This window comes from Budorcas taxicolor, chromosome 18 (genome assembly GCF_023091745.1).
Source record: "Budorcas taxicolor isolate Tak-1 chromosome 18, Takin1.1, whole genome shotgun sequence".
In the NCBI taxonomy this organism is placed as follows: Eukaryota; Metazoa; Chordata; class Mammalia; order Artiodactyla; family Bovidae; genus Budorcas; species Budorcas taxicolor.
In genome coordinates this window covers 12,776,018-12,794,905 of record NC_068927.1, presented here as the reverse complement: position 1 = coordinate 12,794,905, position 18,888 = coordinate 12,776,018, and the positions used below count along the sequence as shown (strand labels likewise).

The window sequence follows — 18,888 nt, the reverse complement described above, 5'->3', positions numbered from 1 at the left end:
GGTTGGCTGGCTTGTGCACCCGCACCCTCAACTTCACATGTGCGCCTCCTAATCCCTGGTGCCCTCGGAATGTGACTGTGCTTGGAGAAGGGGACTTCAAAGAGGTGATTAAAGTAAAACGCAGTCATCAGCGGGGGCCCCAGTCCAATGTGGCTGGTGTCCTGGCCAGAAGGGCTGGGCAACACCTCTGTCAGCCTCACAACATGCCCCAGAGGTGGGGACTGTAGTTCTCCCCATGTTCCAGGCCAGAAAGCAGAGGCTCGAGAAACCAGGCGACCGGCTCTAGGTCACAAAGTTGGGAAGCAGCTGAACCTAGGTCTGCTGCACTTCAGACTCGGCTCTTAGCTGGGTAACGGAATGCAGCTATATTCTGATGCAGCTAGAGAACCGCTGTGTGACTATAACTTGATCCCTTTGTCTTTTGCGGGGAGGGGCGGGGGCCATGCACACATATATACCAAAAAAGGACCAAAGGGTAGCACACCAAAGATCTCTAACTCCCCCATGTGAGAGGTAATGGGTGATAGTCTTCCTTGGGGCTTTTCTGACACCTCTAAATTGTCTACAAAAATATGTGCTGGGCAGAGAAACAAGCTCTTATTTTGAAAAAAGAAAGGAAGAGAGAAGAGAAGCACAGGCTTGTCCTGGGTGTTCTACTGAGAACACGTGCCAAGTCTGCCCAAGCTTTGTCTTAAAGGGCACTGGCCATGGCCCTTCTCCAATGGCCCCCACAGGCCTCGGGTGTTGAGTGGCCAAGAAAGCAGACCTACCTTTCAGACTGGACTCCATTCCTGAGCGAGCCCACGTAGGCCTTCTTTTTATCCACAGGCATCACGTCCACATAGCCCCCACTCTCGTTCCGGATGACCCCCGCGTGCACAGCGGTCTTACAGATGCTGGAAGTCTGAAAGTGCAGAAGGGCTGTGATTAGTGTCAAGGTCAGGACTTCAGTCACGCCCTGATGGGGTCAACCGTGACTTGGCTTGCTGGTTGGTAGAATGTTGACCCCACCAAGCCCTAGGAAGTAACCATCACTACCTCGATTCCTCAGTGGTCTCTCCAGGGAGATCTGGCCTCATCCCTCATTCATTTGTTAATTTGTTGACAAACATTTTCTGAACACCTACTATGTGCCGGGCACTGTACTAGATGCAAGAGGATTCGGGGGGAACAAAATAAAGGTTCTGCCTTCACGGAGTCAAGAGAGACAGACAAACAAATACACAAATGAGGAACTCACCCATAAAGAAAACAAAACCTGATCATGAGATAAGATTAAGAGGCTCTTTTAGAACAGTTAATATGGGAAGACTCCCACGGACATGGGAAGTCTGGGAGGAGTGTCCCAGGAAGAGGGAGCAGCCCGTACAAAGGCCCTGGAGTGCACTGAACTTGAACTTGTCATATCCAAAGAATAGAAAAAGGGGCCCGGGTGGCTGGAACACAGTGAGTCAGACAGAAAGCGGCAGGAGAGGCGGGAGGAGGTAAGCAGGGGCCAGTCACTCCAGGCCGTGAGGGCCGTGGGGGCATCTGGGTTCACTCCAGGTGCCACATGAGCCCCTGTGTTTCAAGCAAGGGCAGGAGATGCTGTTTTCTAAAGTCGTCAAGTCATCCAATCCCTGGGTAAGACAACTGTCGGGTTCAACTTCCATTAGGGTCTTGACTTATCCAGTAGAAAAACGCTCTTCAGACTGGGTTGTCTGAGAGTAATTAATCAACGTTTCTCAAAGCTGGGGAGACTCATTCAGGGCTGGGGAGGCCAGGGCTTCTGAAAGATGCAGGCTCCTGGACTTCACCCTGATACACCTACAGACTCAGAACCATCCCCTCAGGTGAGGGCCAGGTGATGCTGAGGCCCACTCCAGGTAACACCCTTCTGCGGTACCTCGTCTGGCCTGTGCTGGAGTCTGACACTGGCCTTGGCAGCGAGCCTCCACCCTCACTGCAGCTGCGGTGTCTTTACCTGGTGATGCCCTTCCTATCCCCCCTCCCCCCCACCCCACATATTCAGCTGCTCTGGGGTGAAGCCTGAGGCTGAGTGTTGGTCAGGTGCAGCCAACCCATCTGTGGCATCAACAGGCTCCGTCACGGTGAGCAGAGCTCATGTCGACTGAGCTTATTGAATACCAGCCCTGGGCTGCTTTTTGCTTGTCATCTCATTTCATCTTCCAGTGAGATGGGTGACTATCTTATTCCCATTTTGTAGTCCAGAAACACAAGCTCAGTGAGACTGGACAACATTGCCAAGGCCCTGAAGACACTTCATGGTTTAGTAATGATTCCCAACGAGATCGGGCTAAGGGTCAAGTCTGGGCCTCTGTGGTCAGCAGAATAACGGAAATGCCCGCTGAAGATGCCCACCCCATCCCCGAACATGTGGGACGTGACTTGACACAGCACAAAGATTCTGAAGATGTGACGAAGCTAGGGACCTCGAGGTGAGAGGGTCCTGAATTACCCCAGTGGGTCCAGTGGAATTCCAAGGGTCCTTGCAAGAGGTAGACTGGAGGGTCAGAGGCAGAGAGAAAGACCCAACAGCCCTGCAGACTGCCAGCTCCTGCCACATCCCTTCCAAATCCAGGCCATTCCAGACAAGCTGCTGGTTTTGCAGAAGGAGAAAAAAACACTCACAGTAGAAGGCCCTGCCCTGCCCTGCCCGCTCCCTGGGAAGCTAATATTGCTGTTAGAAGCTGGAGAGTCTCAGAGCCGACTGGCACCCTCACACTAAAGATGGGAGAACTGGATTTTTTGCTTCCTACCACTGACTGACCTGAGGCGCTGAAGGCCAGTTTTTCTAATCCTGCGTGAACATATCTTTTCTTCAGTTCATACATTAAACAGATAAGGGCCGGATTCCTTAGCCTGAAGCAGGCTCCAGGGCATCTGCAAGGCCCTGAGGCTACAGGCAGAACTCTGTGGGCCTAGAGGGTTGGCAAGAACTTTCAAGGTTTTAGCACTGAGCCTGGGAAAGCCAGCATCCCAGGCAAACTGGGATGGTTGGTCAACTTTATCAATACTATGAAGCCTTCTCCACCCCCACCTCCTCAGCGGAAGGATCCACAACTTTCCAGTTCTCAGAAGGGTTTGTGTCCCTAGAAAATTAACAAGCAATAAGTCTGCCCCATCTCAGAGAGAGGCAGGGAGACTGGGCAAAGGAAATGATTGTTGTGGAATCCTCCTATGTTCGCTGTTTGCAGGGCTGAGCTGGGGCTCACTGTCCGCCCAGTGGGCAGGACCGGGGGTTCTTCCGTCTCCCTCTCTGTATTGCTCATGCTCTGTGAGTGACCAGACCCAGGGCCTGCCCAGGAGGCATATCCTCTGACCACAGCTGCCAAAAGGCTGGGTAGCTCCAGTGTTGGGGCCTCTGGGACGGTCCTCTGCCCTGGCCCCCGAGGGTGTCTGGGCACCAGCGGTACAGAGGTTCCCACAATAACAGCTGGCATGGGACCCTCACACCCAGCACCTCATCCTCCTCACTGCATGGGCTGGTGATCACTGCATACGCCTTCCACTGTTGATGGCAGACAAACACTCTCCTCCCGCTTCCTCCTCCCACACGTCTCTCCTCACCTCTGCTTCCCCAAAGGTACAAGGTATCTGCTTTCTCTCAAGACCCAAGGCGACACCAACTTCGTTGTTGTTCAGTCACTCAGGTGTGTCCCACTCTGCGACCCCACGGACTGCAGCATGCCAGGCTTCCCTGTCCATCATCTCCCATAGTTTGTTCAAACTCATGTCCTTTGAGCCAGTGATGCATCCAACCATCTCATCCTCTGTCGTCCCCTTCTCCTCCTGCCCTCAACCTTTCCGAGCATCAGGGTCTTTTCCAATGAGTCAACTCTTCACATCAGATGGCCAAAATATTGGAGCTTCAGCTTCAGCATCAGTCCTTCCAATGAATATTCAGGGTTGATTTCCTTTAGGATTGAGTGGTTTGATCTCCTTGCTGTCCGAGGGACTCTCAAGAGTCTTCTCGAATACCAACATATCGGCATCACCGGTATCTGGATACTTATTCACAAGCACTATCAACAGAGATCCGGTCTCAGCAGCCCTGCCCCCACCACTGGTTGGCTGTGTGGCCTTGGATGACCTATTTTAACCCTCAGAGGCTCTGTCTTCTCAACATAAAGCAGGGATCATAGGTAATTTTTCTGAGCATTTATCACTACAGGACAAGTTCTGAGTGTTTCAAGTGATTGATATAGTAACTCCCAGTAACCTACACAGTATCATCATCATCATCATCATCATGGTCACCATCATCACCACCACTATTATTCCCTCTTAACGGGGGTTTAAAGACTTGCCCCAAATCACTGGGCTGGCAAACAGCAGAGACGGGACTGCCGCTCAGAGCCGGCAAGCCGCACACTATTCCACAGGGGTCAGTAAGAGCCCGAGGGGGGCTAGCAAGGCGACTGTGTAAAGATCAAAGGCTGAATGCAGGCCTGCACACGGCAAGTGCTCAACAGATGTCAGGTGACAAGACAGACACCACCACAATCATTGCTCTCACCACCACCACTATCGGAAATTCCCACACGACAGTCATCTCCAACCGAGGGATCCTTGAAGTGCCGTCTCAGACCAGCAGCATCAGCACCACCAGGGAACTTGCTAGAAATGCAGATTCCCTGGCTCTGCCCCAAAACCCCGAGTCTGAAATGCAGTGGGGGTGGGACCCGGAACTCTGTCTGAACAAGCTCTCTGGGGATTCTGGTGCACGCAGGAGTGTGAGAACTCAAGGAGCCGCAGAGGGAGATGGGACAGATAAGAAAATGGAGGGTCAGAGCAGGGCAAGGCTTGTCCACCATCCCAAGACTGTTCAGTGTCACAGCTGGGGCTTGAGTTTCTCGCATTTTCTGACCCAGACGTGGTTCACAGGCTGCACCCTGGTGCTCCTCCTGCCTGGAGCTCACCACAAAGTGCGGGGTCTGCCAAGTAACGCTCGCTGAGGGAGGCACTATTGGGCCCTTCGAAGGCCTGGAGACAACTCTCCCAAAATAAATCTCTTAGCTAAACAGACATTTTCCAGGGGCATCATCATTTCCCAGAATACAGAGTGACCTAGAAACCGAGGCCAGAAAAGAGCCTCTGAAACGGAGGTAGTTTTCTCCTTCTTTCTCTCTTGCTTCCTTCCTTTTTTTTTCAAAATTTTCTCAAGAGATGTTTAGGCATTGACTACTGCAGTATTTTTATCTACTTATTCTTTTAACAAACATTAATTGAACAATTATTATACACCAAGCCCTGTCATGGGCACCGGCACAGTGATGTCAAAAGCTCAAAATCCTAGTGAATAACTTAGTTAGAGACTGAATACAGGTTTTCACACAGGCCTGTTCACATCTGTGTATTCATAAGTGCAGCAACATTCATGCAGGCGGAACAGACCCAAAGACAAGACACACCCTCGTCTGCATCTTGCCTTCGCCACTGCCAGTGACATGATCTGGGCCAGGTTATTCTGAGCCTCCCTGTCAGTCTCTATAAGATGGGAGTAACAATACCTAGTGATGGTGTTTTTAAGAACCTATAACAAAGTAAAATGTAGCCGCATATCATTATTAAAATGTCATCAGGTTCTCCTTGCATTTCTAAATTTTTTTTTTTTTTTTTTTTGCTTTATGTGTTTAGCTGCTACACTGTTTGGAGGATATGGACTTGATTGTCACATACACATAAATTGTACCTTTTGTGCCACTGTGTAACGAACTGTCTTGTCTCATTCAGTATGTTTAAATTCTACTTTATCAGATAGCAATATTGCCACTCCTGCTTTATCTATTTGTCTTTTGTACTTTACTAGAATCATCTTGCTCATCCTTTTATATTTAAAGCACTTGAAAATCAAAGACTTTGCCTTTCAGTAGCAGGTTTTGGCTTAAATATTTGGTATAACAATTGATTCACGTTGTTTTATTCCTTCATTAAACTTTTAGAGCTCCATTTTGGCTAAGCACCTTTCAAGGAGAAAAAAAAAAGGCTCATTTAAAGAGGGGAGGAAAAAAAGATGAGGGGTTGGGGAAGGTCAGTCATGAAGTTTGCTCTGACTTTACAGAACTCGGTGAGCTGACATTACAGGGGTCTAGAATAAATGAAGGCAGATGGAGGCAAAGGCGGGGGTGGCGATAGTGGACGCAGGGGAGCTACAGACATGAAGATGAGGAAAGCGGAGCAAGAACATCAGCTGGGGTTGAGTGAAGCTGAGCTACTCACGGACTTTCAGATCTAGAGGATTCCCTGAACTAGAAAACCCCAGCCCTGGCTCATTCTACCGAGAGGTGAATGGCTTGGTCAAGAAGATCACAGAGCCTGCTGGGCAGAGCTGTGACCGTTTTCACATCTCCTGGGTCACCATGTCCCTAAACCCTGGAGCACAGGAGAGAGAGACCTTGTTCTGTAGAAGCCACATCTGCAAACTCTTATCTGTAAGATGGATAAACAACAAGGGTCTACTCTGGAGCACAGAGAACCATATTCATCATCCTGCGACAAACCAGGATAGGAAAGAGCGTGAGAAAGAATATGTATGTATAACTGACTCACTTTTCTGTACAGGAGAAATTAACTCAACTCTGTAAATCAATTATATTTCAATAAAACTTAAAAACAACCAAGCTAAAGGTTCCTTGCTAAAGTTAGGATGGAAAAGTGGAATATAATATGAGTGGTTATTACCAGTAGTAAATTGGTGGTAGTTTGCATTTTCTTCTGTGTGCTTTTAGTTCAGGGTATGTACACAGCCAAAAAGAAATGCAATGCGCAGAGAAGACCAACAGCTACACAAGCGTCAGGAGAGCCAGAAAGGCCATTAAGCATCCGGGGCAGTGCGGTATGTGAGGCCTGGCAGCCTCCACATGAGCAGAGCTTGTCAGTGAGGGAGCAGGACTCAGTTCACCAAACTCTGAGATGTCTGGGTAAGAGGAGGCACACCCATGTCTGTGTTCATTAGCACACATTGGTGGAAGCACAAATACTTCTGAAAATGCAGAAACTAGAGCACTGGTAGCAGAAATGGATGGTATAAATTTATCTAGAGGCACAGGAATGATATTTTAAAATTCTGATGTCCAGACCCTGGAACGTGGTTTCTGTGGGGAGGTCACCGATAAGGCCAGAATACTCACGTCTGCATAGATGTTGCTTCCAAACACGGGAGCCCAATAGGACGGCTCGTCTTTGCAGTGCGCTGGACAGTGAACTCTGGAAAACAAGAAGCGTTTAGGGAATGGTTATCATCAGCAGAAAACAAAACTTCTTGAGAAAAGCAGCTGGCCCTCTTTATTTGCTCATCAAGATTTAGTACTTAAAGGAAAGACAATTATTACCACAGTCTATCCTTTAAGAAAAAATACATATATACCTCTCTCACCCTAGCAGTGATAAAAGATATTTTTCCTTTTCCTAAAAGTAAATGTAGAATTTTATTGACATATACACACTACTATATATAAAATAGGCCTACTGTAATATCCCGCTCTATACCGCTGTATAGCATGAGGAACTATACTCAGTACTCTGTAATGACTATAAGGAAAAAGAATCTCAAAGAGTAGATATAGATGGCAAGATCGAGGGCAGGAGGAGAAGGGGGTGACAGGATGAGGCGGCTGGATGGCATCACCGACTCAATGGACATGAGTCTGAGCAAACTCCAGAAGACAGTGAAGGACAGGGAAGCTTGGCATGCTGCAGCCCATGGAATCACAGAGAGTCTCTCACACTACCTTGCAACTGAACAACAGCAACAGATGCTTGCATAACTGATTCACTTTGTTGTGTACCTGAAACTAACACGACATTGTAAGTCAACTATACTGCAATAAATTTTTTTTTTTAAAAGCTCTTCATATTAAAAGACATGCACAAACAATGAGGTGAAATGAAACAAAAATCTAACAGAGGTGAGTATGCAATTGTAGGGGGTTGTATCTCCCATTCTTGGGCGTTGGCCGCTTCACACTGTGGGTACCGTATAGAGATTGTAATCAATAGATTTTTTTTCAGGCCACTTCCCTGTTTTGGAGGAGGAAAGGGTGGGGGTGCTCACCTCTGTGAGTCACAGAATATTCCAGGAAGGGAACACTGATAACCTGGGGCAGGAAGGGTTTGCTCACTGCTGTGTCAGTCACCACATCCCTGCCACAGGGGATGAGGAGAGTGCCTCAAACTGGAGCCTCTCAAACCAAGAAAGAGCACAAGCTTGACTTAAGAAAAGGTCTTTTGTCTTCATCTGGAACAGGCACACATGGGCTGGAGCCCAGGGACCAAGAAACCAAAAAGGCGGCCGGAAGCCCTCTGGCCCAGAGACAGGCAGGATGCTGAAGGGGAAGAGAGCCAGGCAGAGCGACCAGGAAGTGGAAAGGGTCCTTTGGGGTGAAGGGGCAGAGTGGGCAGAGAGAACGAGGATGTGTCTGAGATTTAAACAGAAAAAAAAAAAAAGGGAATCTGGGTAAGAATGTTCTTTCCTGCTTCTAGAATGAGAGGTCAGAAACATTTTGGATACTTGTATGTCAAGTTTTTCTTTTTGTTTGTACTGTCTGAAATTACTTCCTTCTGCTTCTCTTTAACATGTGGGAAAATATTAAAGGGATGTTTTCCCTTGAACATTCAAGGCGGGTCAGCGTGGTGGTGGAGGTGGCAGTGGGCAGTGAGAAAGCCCCAAGGGGAACGTGAGTAGCCAAGGGGAGGAGTCCGGGGCCCAGTCCAGGCCCCTCTCCCTCATCAGCACCCTCCTGGGGTTCCTCCTGCTCACCCTTGGGGGTTCTCTGCCTGTTAGGTTTTGGGGGGGGCTGCTGCACCCAGCATGCAAGATCTTGGTTCCCCAACAAGGGATCAAACCGGTGCTCCTTGCCGTGGAAGCAAGAGTCCTAACCACTGGGCCACCGGGGAAGTCCTCACCTGTTGGTTTTAAGGTCAGTCTTTCCCTTGGAGAACCCACAGGCCGCCAGGCCCAGGAGAAGGGCTCAGGGGGTGCTCCATCCCCCATCTTCTTAGAGGGTCTAACAGGTACCTCAGAGGCACCTCTTCTTTAGTTGTGGCGCACCGTCTTCCAAAACCAGCCAAGGAAGGGTTAGGCAGATGCGTATAACACTCCCTCCTTAGACAAACTGCGGTGCATCCACAGAGTGGACCACCACTCGGCAACGTAAAAGAAGAAACAAGTCACCCGTTGGCTCTAGGACACAGATGAATTGCAAAGCATCGTGCGGAGTGAAAGAAGCCAGACACCCAAGTCTCTGCTGTGATGGCTCCACGTACATGAGATTCCAGAAAAGGCACGACTATAGGGACAGGAGGCAGATCAGGGGCTGGCAGAGATACAGGAGAGAGCGGAGGGCGGGGAACGGACTACAGGGAACCTGCTGGGGTGATGAAAATGTCCTCTATCGGGACTGTGGTGTACACTGTTCAAAACACACCCAACCATATACTTATTACTGGTGGATTTCACCGTGTAAGTTTTACCTCCCAAAAGCTGGATTTTAACAAGCTCGTTCTAAAGTGACCCACAGAAAACATCACAGATCAAATATAAGAATCAAAGAGCAGATTCCAAGGGGACCAGTGTCAACCAGCTTCCAGAGTTCTCAGCTGATCTAAGGGGTCAAGAAGGACAGGCACTGAGCTCTGTCTTGGGGCCTGGGACGAGCTTGGCGGCAAATGAAGTCAAATACTCTCTTCTGCTTCCCTGGTGGCTCAGACGGTAAAGAATCCGCCTGCAAAGTGGGAAACCTGGGTTTGATCCCTGGGTTGGGAAGAATCCCCTGGAGGAGGACACGGCAAGCCACTCCAGTATTCTTGCCTGGAGAATCCCATGGACAGGAGAGCCTGGAGGGCTACAGTCTATGGGGTCGCAGAGTCAGATACGGCTGAGCAGCTAAGCACACACTCTCTCCTGCTAGTGGACGCAACAGTGAGCGGGGCAAAATCATCTTCTCAGTTAGGTTCCTCATGGCAGGCCGCAGGCACTCGGCTGCACAAGGGACTCACAGAGAAGCTTCTAAAGATGTGATGCCCTCCTGGGCCACCCTTGGAGATTGGGATTCGTCCTTTTAATGCCTCTGTGGCAAGTCCAGTGTTCAGCCAGGGCTGAGAATGAGTGGTCTCAGGGAGAAGTCGGGTGGGTCCTTGACTCAGACCACAAAGCTAATGACTTCCTAGGCGGACACATGCCAGGGCCACGTCTAGAACTCAGCCGTGCATGGCTGCATGCGGTGACCACCCCACCCACCCCGCAGCCCAGCCTGGCCCTTTTTCTCTCAGACCCCATGTTTGCAAATCCAGATGCCAGGGAGCCTTACCTTGGGCAGTGTGTCCCCGGCTTCTCATATGGGCAGAGCTGGGCCACAGTGGTGTAGCAGTCCAGGTCTTGCACTGTGAATGGGAACGACAGGTCATGGGTGAGCCTGAGCCTCAGGCTTCCAGACTGTGAAAGGGGCTGCTGGTCCTGGGGCTACTTGGGCCTCTGAACTCAGATGAGAGCCGGGCTGAGCACCCAGCAGGCACCAGGCCCCAGTGCTCCCGACTCCTCCCCCAGGGCCACTCTAGGGATGAGACAAAACCCACAGCCGAAGTGTGTCTCCAGGTCAAAGGTCGTCACCCTTACCAGTTTCTCTGTGGGGCCAGCATTGTGCTTTCTGCTTTGAAGTCTTTCCCTCTACCTAATCATGCTGGATCCTCATGGAAGGTATTGTTCTAATTATGTATATGGTGAAACTGAGGTCCACAAGAGCTAAGAGACCCCCTGAGGCTGCACAGGACACGCTGAAGGTCTGGTTTTTTGATTTCCAGCCTCAGTTCATTGCTCAAACCCTTCCTGAGGGGTAGGTGACTCCTTCAAGGTCAAATGCTGTGTCTAAGGAAGCACTTCTAATACTGAATACCTGTGGTCTCTAACAGCTTGTCCTTGTTTAGTCCAGGCCTCAGCAAACTCTTTCTTGAAGAGTCAGAGTAAATATTTCCAGCTCCCTGGGCCCTATGATCTGTGTTATAACCATTCTGCTCTGCTGTTGTAGCAGAAACCAGCCTTCAGTTCAGTTCAGTTCAGTTGCTCAGTTGTGTCCGACTCTTTGCGACCCCATGGACTACAACATGCCAGGCCTCCCTATCCACCACCAACTCCTAGAGTTTACTCAAACTCATGCCCATTGAGTCAGTGATGTCATCCTCTGTCGCCCCCCTCTCCTCCCACCTTCAGTCTTTCCCAGCATCAGGGTCTTTTCCAATGAGTTGGTTCTTCACAACAGGTGGCCAAAGTATTGGAGTTTCAGCTTCAACATCAGTCCTTCCAATGAATATTCAGGACTGATTTCCTTTAGGATGGACTGGTTGGATCTCCTTGCAGTCCAAGGGACTCTCAGAGTCTTCTCCAACACCACAGTTCAAAAGCATCAATTCTTTGGTGCTTAGCTTTCTTTATAGTCCAACTCTCACATCCATACATGACTACTGGAAAAACCATAGCTTTGACTAGATGGACCTTTGTTGGCAACGAAATTTCTCTGCTTTTTAATATGCTGTCTAGGTTGGTCATCACTTTTCTTCCAAGGAGTAAGCGTCTTTTAATTTCATGGCTGCAGTCACCATCTGCAGTGATTTTGGAACCCCCCAAAATAAAGTCTGCCACTGTTTCCCCATCTATTTGCCATGAAGTGATTGATGGGACTAGACGTCATGATCATCGTTTTCTGAATGTTGAGCTTTAAGCCAACTTTTTCACTCTCCTCTTTCACTTTCATCAAGAGGCTCTTTAGTTCTTCTTCACTAAATGCAGGGTGGTGTCATCTGCATATCTGAGGTTATTGATATTTCTCCCGGCAATCTTGATTTCAGCTTGTGCTTTATCCAGCCTCGCATTTCTCATGATGAACTCTGCATATAAGTTAAATAAGCAGGGTGGCAATATACAGCCTTGACGTACTCCTTTTCCTATTTGGAACTAGTCTGTTGTTCCATGTCCAGTTCTAATTGTTGCTTCCTGACCTGCATACAGATTTCTCAAGAGGCAGGTCAAGTGGTCTGGGATTCCCATCTCTTTCTGAATTTTCCACAGTTCGTGGTGATCCACACAGTCAAAGGCTTTGGCATAGTCAATAAAGCAGAAATAGATGTTTTTCTGGAACTCTCTTGCTTTTTCGATAATCCAACAGATGTTGGCAATTTGATCTCTGGTTCCTCTGCCTTTTCTAAAACCAGCTTGAACATCTGGAAGTTCACAGTTCACATACTGTTGAAAAACCATTCTTAGGCAACACAGAAATGAATAGGCATGGCTCCGTGCCAGTGAAACTTTATTTACAAAACAGACGGCAGGCGGGGTTTGGCCTTGAAGGTTGTAGTCTGCCTACCTCTAGCAGAGCCTATCATCTAGACAGGCAGGGGTCCAACAAGGGTCTGTTATACAATGGGATGCTGGGGAGACCATTAAAATTAGGTTCAGAAGTCCACTTAAAGATATAGAAGTATATTCTTGGTATATTATTATTCAAAAAATAAATCAGGCTACCAATTTCAATTTTTAAAAACGTATCAATGTACATATTATCAATGTATATACTCAATGCAGAGGGAAAATAAACTCTACAGAAATCCACCAAAATGTTCAGAGTAGTTATCTCTGAGTGGTGGAATTTAGGTTTTCTTTTTTCTTTTTTCCCTACTGATTCTCCATATTTTTAAATTATCCGGAATAAATAGGTATTAATTTTGTAATACAGTAAAATGCTGCTACATATTTTTATAAAGATATCTAACCAGGTAGTCAGGTATCCGGGAGAGAAGCAGACGAGAGAGCATGAAATGGCTGGATGGCATCACCAACTCAGTGGATATGAGTTTGAGTAAACTCCAGGAGACAGTGGAGGCCAAGAAGGCCTAGCGTGCTGCAGTCCATGGGGTCACAAAGAGTCGGACACGACTGAACGACTGAACAACAACCTGTCTGGTATCCAGGCCAAATGACAAGCATGGCTTTCCCAAAGGAAGAAAGGATAGGCGGGCAGTTTCCCAGGGGGGAGGGGAATGTTGGTGGTGCGCCCATGCACCCCTGCCTGCTTGAGCCCCTCCAGGAAAGTGCCCGGTCTGGGCAACTACAAACCCGACCCCAGTTCTGACTACAGACTGCTCTCCCATGGTCACATGCCGCCCTGCCAAAGGAACAAGCCGCAGGTCATGTACAAAGCTGGACGAGATACAGCAAATATAGGCCACGTCCTTCCCCAGGTTTCACTCTCTCCTCTGTGGCAGACATGACTAACCTCTCCAGCTCCGTTTTCTGCTGAGCACAGAACTGGACCTCAGAATCCTGCTCAATACAATGTTCCAGGTAGCCACTACCACTCAGTAGAAATCAAACTACCTATGAAGCCTGTTAGCTACTGTGCTGCTGCTGCTGCTGCTAAGTCACTTCAGTCGTGTCCGACTCTGTGTGACCCCATAGATGGCAGCCCACCAGGCTCCCCCATCCCTGGGATTCTCCAGGCAAGAGTACTGGAGTGGGGTGCCATTGCCTTCTAGACCCAGGCAATAGTCTTTCTGTGATAGTCAGCTGGGAACTCGGGCCTGTGTTTCAGCCTTAGCCATCTAGGGCCAATGCCAAGTTCAGATATGTTTAGAAACTAGCTAAAGAATCCTTCTCAGGAACCTCTTCAATACTGTGGCAATGCTGAGAAAAGCAGTATCAATAGCTATGATAACCATTAAATCAGTAACTAAGGGGAGCAAAATTTCAGGGTACCCTGTGGATTGTGGTCAACAGAAGACTGTCCAGCTTACCTTTTACTTTTGACACTGTGAATGAGCTGGAAGCCTTGTATTTGCTGTAAAAGGAAACATTGGATGAATGCAAAACAGAACTGCTTCTAAACATGCACCCTTGTTACTGTACTTAGTTTATTTCAGCCTCAATTTCATGTCTTCCTACTTGTTTCCCATCACCCTGAAAGCCCGTAGGACATTGCAGAGCAAGGTCTAGACTGAGAACATTCTAGAACAGAGCTCATTAATCTTCTTCGTGCCAAGGATCCCTCTAGAGGCCTGGTAAAGCCTTTGGACACCTCCTCAGAACAATGCTTTTTAAATGCATATGATACATTTAAAAGATTAACAGGAAGTCATGTATTATTAATATCATTATCAAAGTATGAAAACAAATTTGTGTTAGCCTAATGGCTGTGCATCTTTATTAACGCATTAAAACCAGAATCAAGAGGCAGGTTTTCTAACTTCTGTCACTGAGGGACCATGATGGCAGGGAATGTTTCAAGATGTCTCCAGAAAGCGGACTTCTAGCAGTGCTAGCTAGATGTGGGGCTAAATATCCATAAAGGAAGACAATACTACATTTCAGTTAGAGGTCAGTGAAACTAAAGCTTTCATCTGTCTTGTGTTCACAGACTCCCTGAATTCTAAGACGTGAACAGCCTCACTCTAGATGCAAAGCTGGCCACTGGAAGAGCTCAGAAGTAGCTTCAGGACAGGCATCCTGGACAACACAGACCTGAACCCTCACCCAAGCCCACAGCTCCACCAGCGCTGAGGGTGAGCTTCATCAAGGCTGGTGTTGAGGTCACCCAATCGATCTCTGAATATTTTCTTGGTTTTCGTTTAAACTTCCTTGCTCTTTTTTGTTTTGTTTTGTTTATATAACCCCCAAATCCCCAGCTAAGACAGAACAAGAAATATTGCAACACTGCCTGAAGATGAAGAACCAGGCCTTTCCAAGCAGAATGACTCACATCGTTTCTGAAACATTTTGAGTGGCCTCACTGCTTAGAACGGACATGGACATACCACCTTGTAACAACCACAGAAGCGTCTGCTGAGTGCCTTCCTGCCAAAGACCCTGGGGGGGCGCGCTGACAGGGGTCCCTGACACGCTGCCCTGTGGTGGGTTAGCTGGGTGTCAGCCTCAGGTCCTACCATGGCCCCCATTTAAATATCAGGGCACTGCCAGCCAGAAGGGATGAGGAAGCCAGCCCAGGTCACAGAAGCGGAGGAGGCAGAGCCAGGTCCATTTGACCCCAGAGCCTGCAGTGGGTTCCACCATCTCCTGGTCACCTTATGCCTCAGATGCCATGGATAGATCAAGACATAGCCTCCTGCTGGTCTTCGTGCCCCCTCCATCGCCCAAAAGTCAGGACGGCAAGGATGGTCTGCCTTGTGATCCATCCACATACCTTATGTGATGAGCATCTTGCAAACACAAGTAGGTATATTTTTAAAATGTAAACTTCATTCTCGGGGGTAGGGGGGTATGTAGGGAATGCCAGTGAAGAATTAGTCTGCAAACTCAAAGATACTATCAGTCATTACTGAGGTGTCTGAAAAGGTCTCAGTGACACGGAAGGGAGAAAAAGCAGGATTCAGAACTCACGTCAGACTGCAAGACTGTGTGCTTTTGAAGGTTGTGTACCGAGACTATCTCGAGCAAGTGGGAAAGAAGGGGTCAATATTTCCTTATTTGTTTTTCTATATCTTAATGGCTATATGTACATTTCATAATTAAGAGCAGTCAGTATTAACTTTCAAATATGGAATAAACTTTCCTAAAAGCTACAAAACAAGCAAACATACAAAAAGCTCAACACATTAAACACACACACAGAAACCCAGTGGAATAAAATATACTAAATGGCCTAAAGGGGTGGTTTCTGAGTTATAGCATTGTCATCTTTATTATTTCCCACTTCTTTATATGGTCCAGAACTTCCCAAGGTTTCAACAATACTTTCACAATCAGAAAAGAAGTTTTTATGAGCCCTGATCACAGAACATTTACCTCAGAGACTGCACGCCATTTCTCTCTGACTTGACAAAAAAGGGAACCTTCCCGTTCCTAGTGACGTCCACCAGGCCTCCCCTGTCATCCAGGATCCCGTAGTGAATGGCGGCCCGGCAGATGCTGGACGCCTGCAGGGCAGGGCCGGAATGTAAGTACATCTGAATTCACCTTTGTCAGCAATCATTTCCAGGAACACACAAGATGTTTGTCCTCAACCCACAAAAAGCCAAAAAGCCGGGCCAAGGCTCACCCCACTGCTGACTCCGACCTCACTCTATAACACGTCTTTGTTTCTGGGGTTGCTTATCTTTAAGAACTCATCTGCGTTGCTTTACAAACTAAGAACAGTGACAAACAGCTCTTTCTCCCCCTCCAGTGGAGCATATTAACTCTGGGGCTAACATAGAGACTGGTTGGCTCAGGGGTCAGCCCCCATTCCCGAAAGTGGCTTCACAAATCTGTGACCCCAGAAATAAGCATGGATCAGCTCTACAAAGACGGGGGTTTGACTACTGAGCAGAATGAAAATCTGTTCACCTGAAAACCAGCCACCTGCTTTTAACACAGAGACAGGCGTCCACACCGGCCATTTAAAGAAGCTCTGGCCGTACTTACACTTTCATAAAAGAGAGTCCCAAAGATCTTTGCTCCACTGTGCAGGCAGCCTGCTGGGCACTGGTACCTGATGGGGAAGAAAGGAGATGATTTTCATAAGTTGAATAAAATACGTTGATAAAACCTCGCCATGAATTTATTGTTTTTATTCCCCTTCAGTAGCTATTATTACATATAGAAAAGTGTCAGTGATCTAGCATACACCATTTGGGAGCAAGTCACAATTTACCCAAGCTGAAGTGTATGGACACATGGATACAATTACAGATTCAACTTGGCCTCTTTTAAGACCACGTTCATGTGCTTCAGATGCAAGTCAAATAGATGGACGTTTCTATGAACAATGGACAAATGGCTTGTCCAGAAGAAAGACAAGTGGCTTCAAAGGCACCAAAAAAGTCCTCAGATACCAATCATCAAAGATGTGCAGACTAAAAGTTCCAGGTGTCAAACTACAAGGGTGTTTTAATAGAATAAAATTCAATGATGGTGATCATGCTCACAAAAAAATATCAATTAATCTTTCCAGAAAGCCTTAACAATTCATGTCCTTTAAACCATAAACTAAATGAAGAAAAACAACCTACAAACTGGAAGGAAACATTTGCAAATGAAGTGACCCGCAAGCGATTAATTTCCAAAATATATAAACTCATACAGCTTAATATAAAAAAAGAACAAATAATCCAATCAGAAAGCCCCCAAAATGAGCAGAAGATCTAAATAGACATTTCTCCAGAGAAGACAGCCAGGTGGCCAACAGGGACATGAAAAGATCCTCAATTTTGCTAATAGAAAAAATGTACATTAAAACCACAATGAAGTACCACCCATCACTAAAAAGTTTACAAATAACAAATGCTGCAGAGCTATGGAGAAAAGGGAAGCCTCCTACACTCTTGGTGGGAATACAAGTTGGTACAGCCACTATGGAGAATAGGATGGCGGTTCCCTAAAAATTAAAAACAGAACTACCAAGTGATCCAGCAATCCCACTCCTGGGCATATATCCTGAAAAGATGAAAAATTCTAATTCGAAAAGATACAGGTACCCCAATGGTCATGCCAGCAATAGTCACAATATTCACATGGAAGTAACCTAAGGGTCCATCAACAGATAGATGGATAAAAAGATGGTACATATATACCATGGAATATTACTCAGCCATAAAACTAAATTAATTCCATTTGCAGCAACATGGATCGATCTAGAGATTATCATTCTAAGTGAAGTCAAAGAAAGACAAATATATGCTATCACTTATGTGTGGAATCTAAAAAAGATACAAATGAATTTATTTATAAAACAGAAACAGACTCACAGACATAGAAAATTTAGGAATACAAAAGGGGGAAATTGGGGAAGGGATAAATCAGGAGTTTGGGATTAATATATACACACTGCTGCTGCTGCTAAGTCACTTCAGTCGTGTTCAACTCTGTGCGACCCCATGGACGGCAGCCCACCAGGCTCCGCCGTCCCTGGGATTCTCCAGGCAAGAACACTGGAGTGGGTTGCCATTTCCTTCTCCAATATATACACACTACTATATATAAAATAGATAACCAACAAAGACATACTGTATATTGTATATAGGGACTATATGCAGTATCTTATAGTAACCTATAATGGAAAAGAATCTGAAAAAGAATATATATATGTATAACAATCACTTTGCTATATACCTGAAACTAACACAACATTGTAAATTAACTATGCTTCAATTTAAAGAAATCTAAAAATTTATATCCCTTGATTCTTGACTCTCCCAAGAAAAAAATCAGAAAGTCAGACCTCCATATTATTCTAACTGTTTATAACTGGGGAAAACTGGAAGTAAGTCAGCAGGTGTCAAAGGAATAGGCAAATATATTTCTGTGCAGCCAAATGTCAGCGTATTATACGGCCACTAGAAATGAAGTTTTTGAGGAATAGTTATTGACTTTGGAAATCTTAAGTGAAACCAGTAACATACAAGATTGTACAATAGGATAGGCCTAATCAGAGCACAGAACAAAGGCTGGAAGGAACGACATCAAATTATTACTGACACTAACAAGATGCTAGGACACTTATCTTATTTATACTTGTTTTGGCGGTAGTTTTCCTGAATTACAATGAACAAGGATATCCTTTAAAGTCAGAAAAACATCCCAGCAAAAGTGCCATGTACAGAAAACTGGTGTGCCAGGTGATGGGACAACATCCAGGAAGGGCACCGTGGGAGTTCAGGGGGTTACACATGGGCTGAGCTCTATTTCTTGACAGGAGGCGTCTAAGAGGCTTCATGTGCACAGGCCCCTGCCTTCTTCGTGCTTGGGGAGGGCTCCATCTACCTCCAATCCTGAAACTCTTTTGATGCTGTCTGACAATGAAAGTTCTCCAAATCTTGTCATTTTTCCCACTGACTATTCAGGCATGATGCTCTTATTATGAGTCAGCGGTTTGGAAGACACGGCACTGCCACAGGGCAGCTCGGGAG

General features: G+C 46.9%; 1 protein-coding gene across 1 annotated transcript in view; it reads right to left on the bottom strand.

Moving 5' to 3' along the window:
* The window catches only part of CRISPLD2 (cysteine rich secretory protein LCCL domain containing 2), a 67,566-nt gene that overhangs the window by 10,896 nt on the left and 37,782 nt on the right, over positions 1-18,888 (bottom strand). The window contains exons 9-14 of the mRNA XM_052656125.1: positions 16,406-16,472; positions 15,788-15,918; positions 13,783-13,826; positions 10,311-10,383; positions 7,134-7,209; positions 771-904 (exon numbers count right to left, since the gene is read on the bottom strand). Coding sequence (XP_052512085.1) covers positions 771-904; positions 7,134-7,209; positions 10,311-10,383; positions 13,783-13,826; positions 15,788-15,918; positions 16,406-16,472 — 525 coding nt within the window. The remainder of the gene's footprint in view (positions 1-770; positions 905-7,133; positions 7,210-10,310; positions 10,384-13,782; positions 13,827-15,787; positions 15,919-16,405; positions 16,473-18,888) is intronic.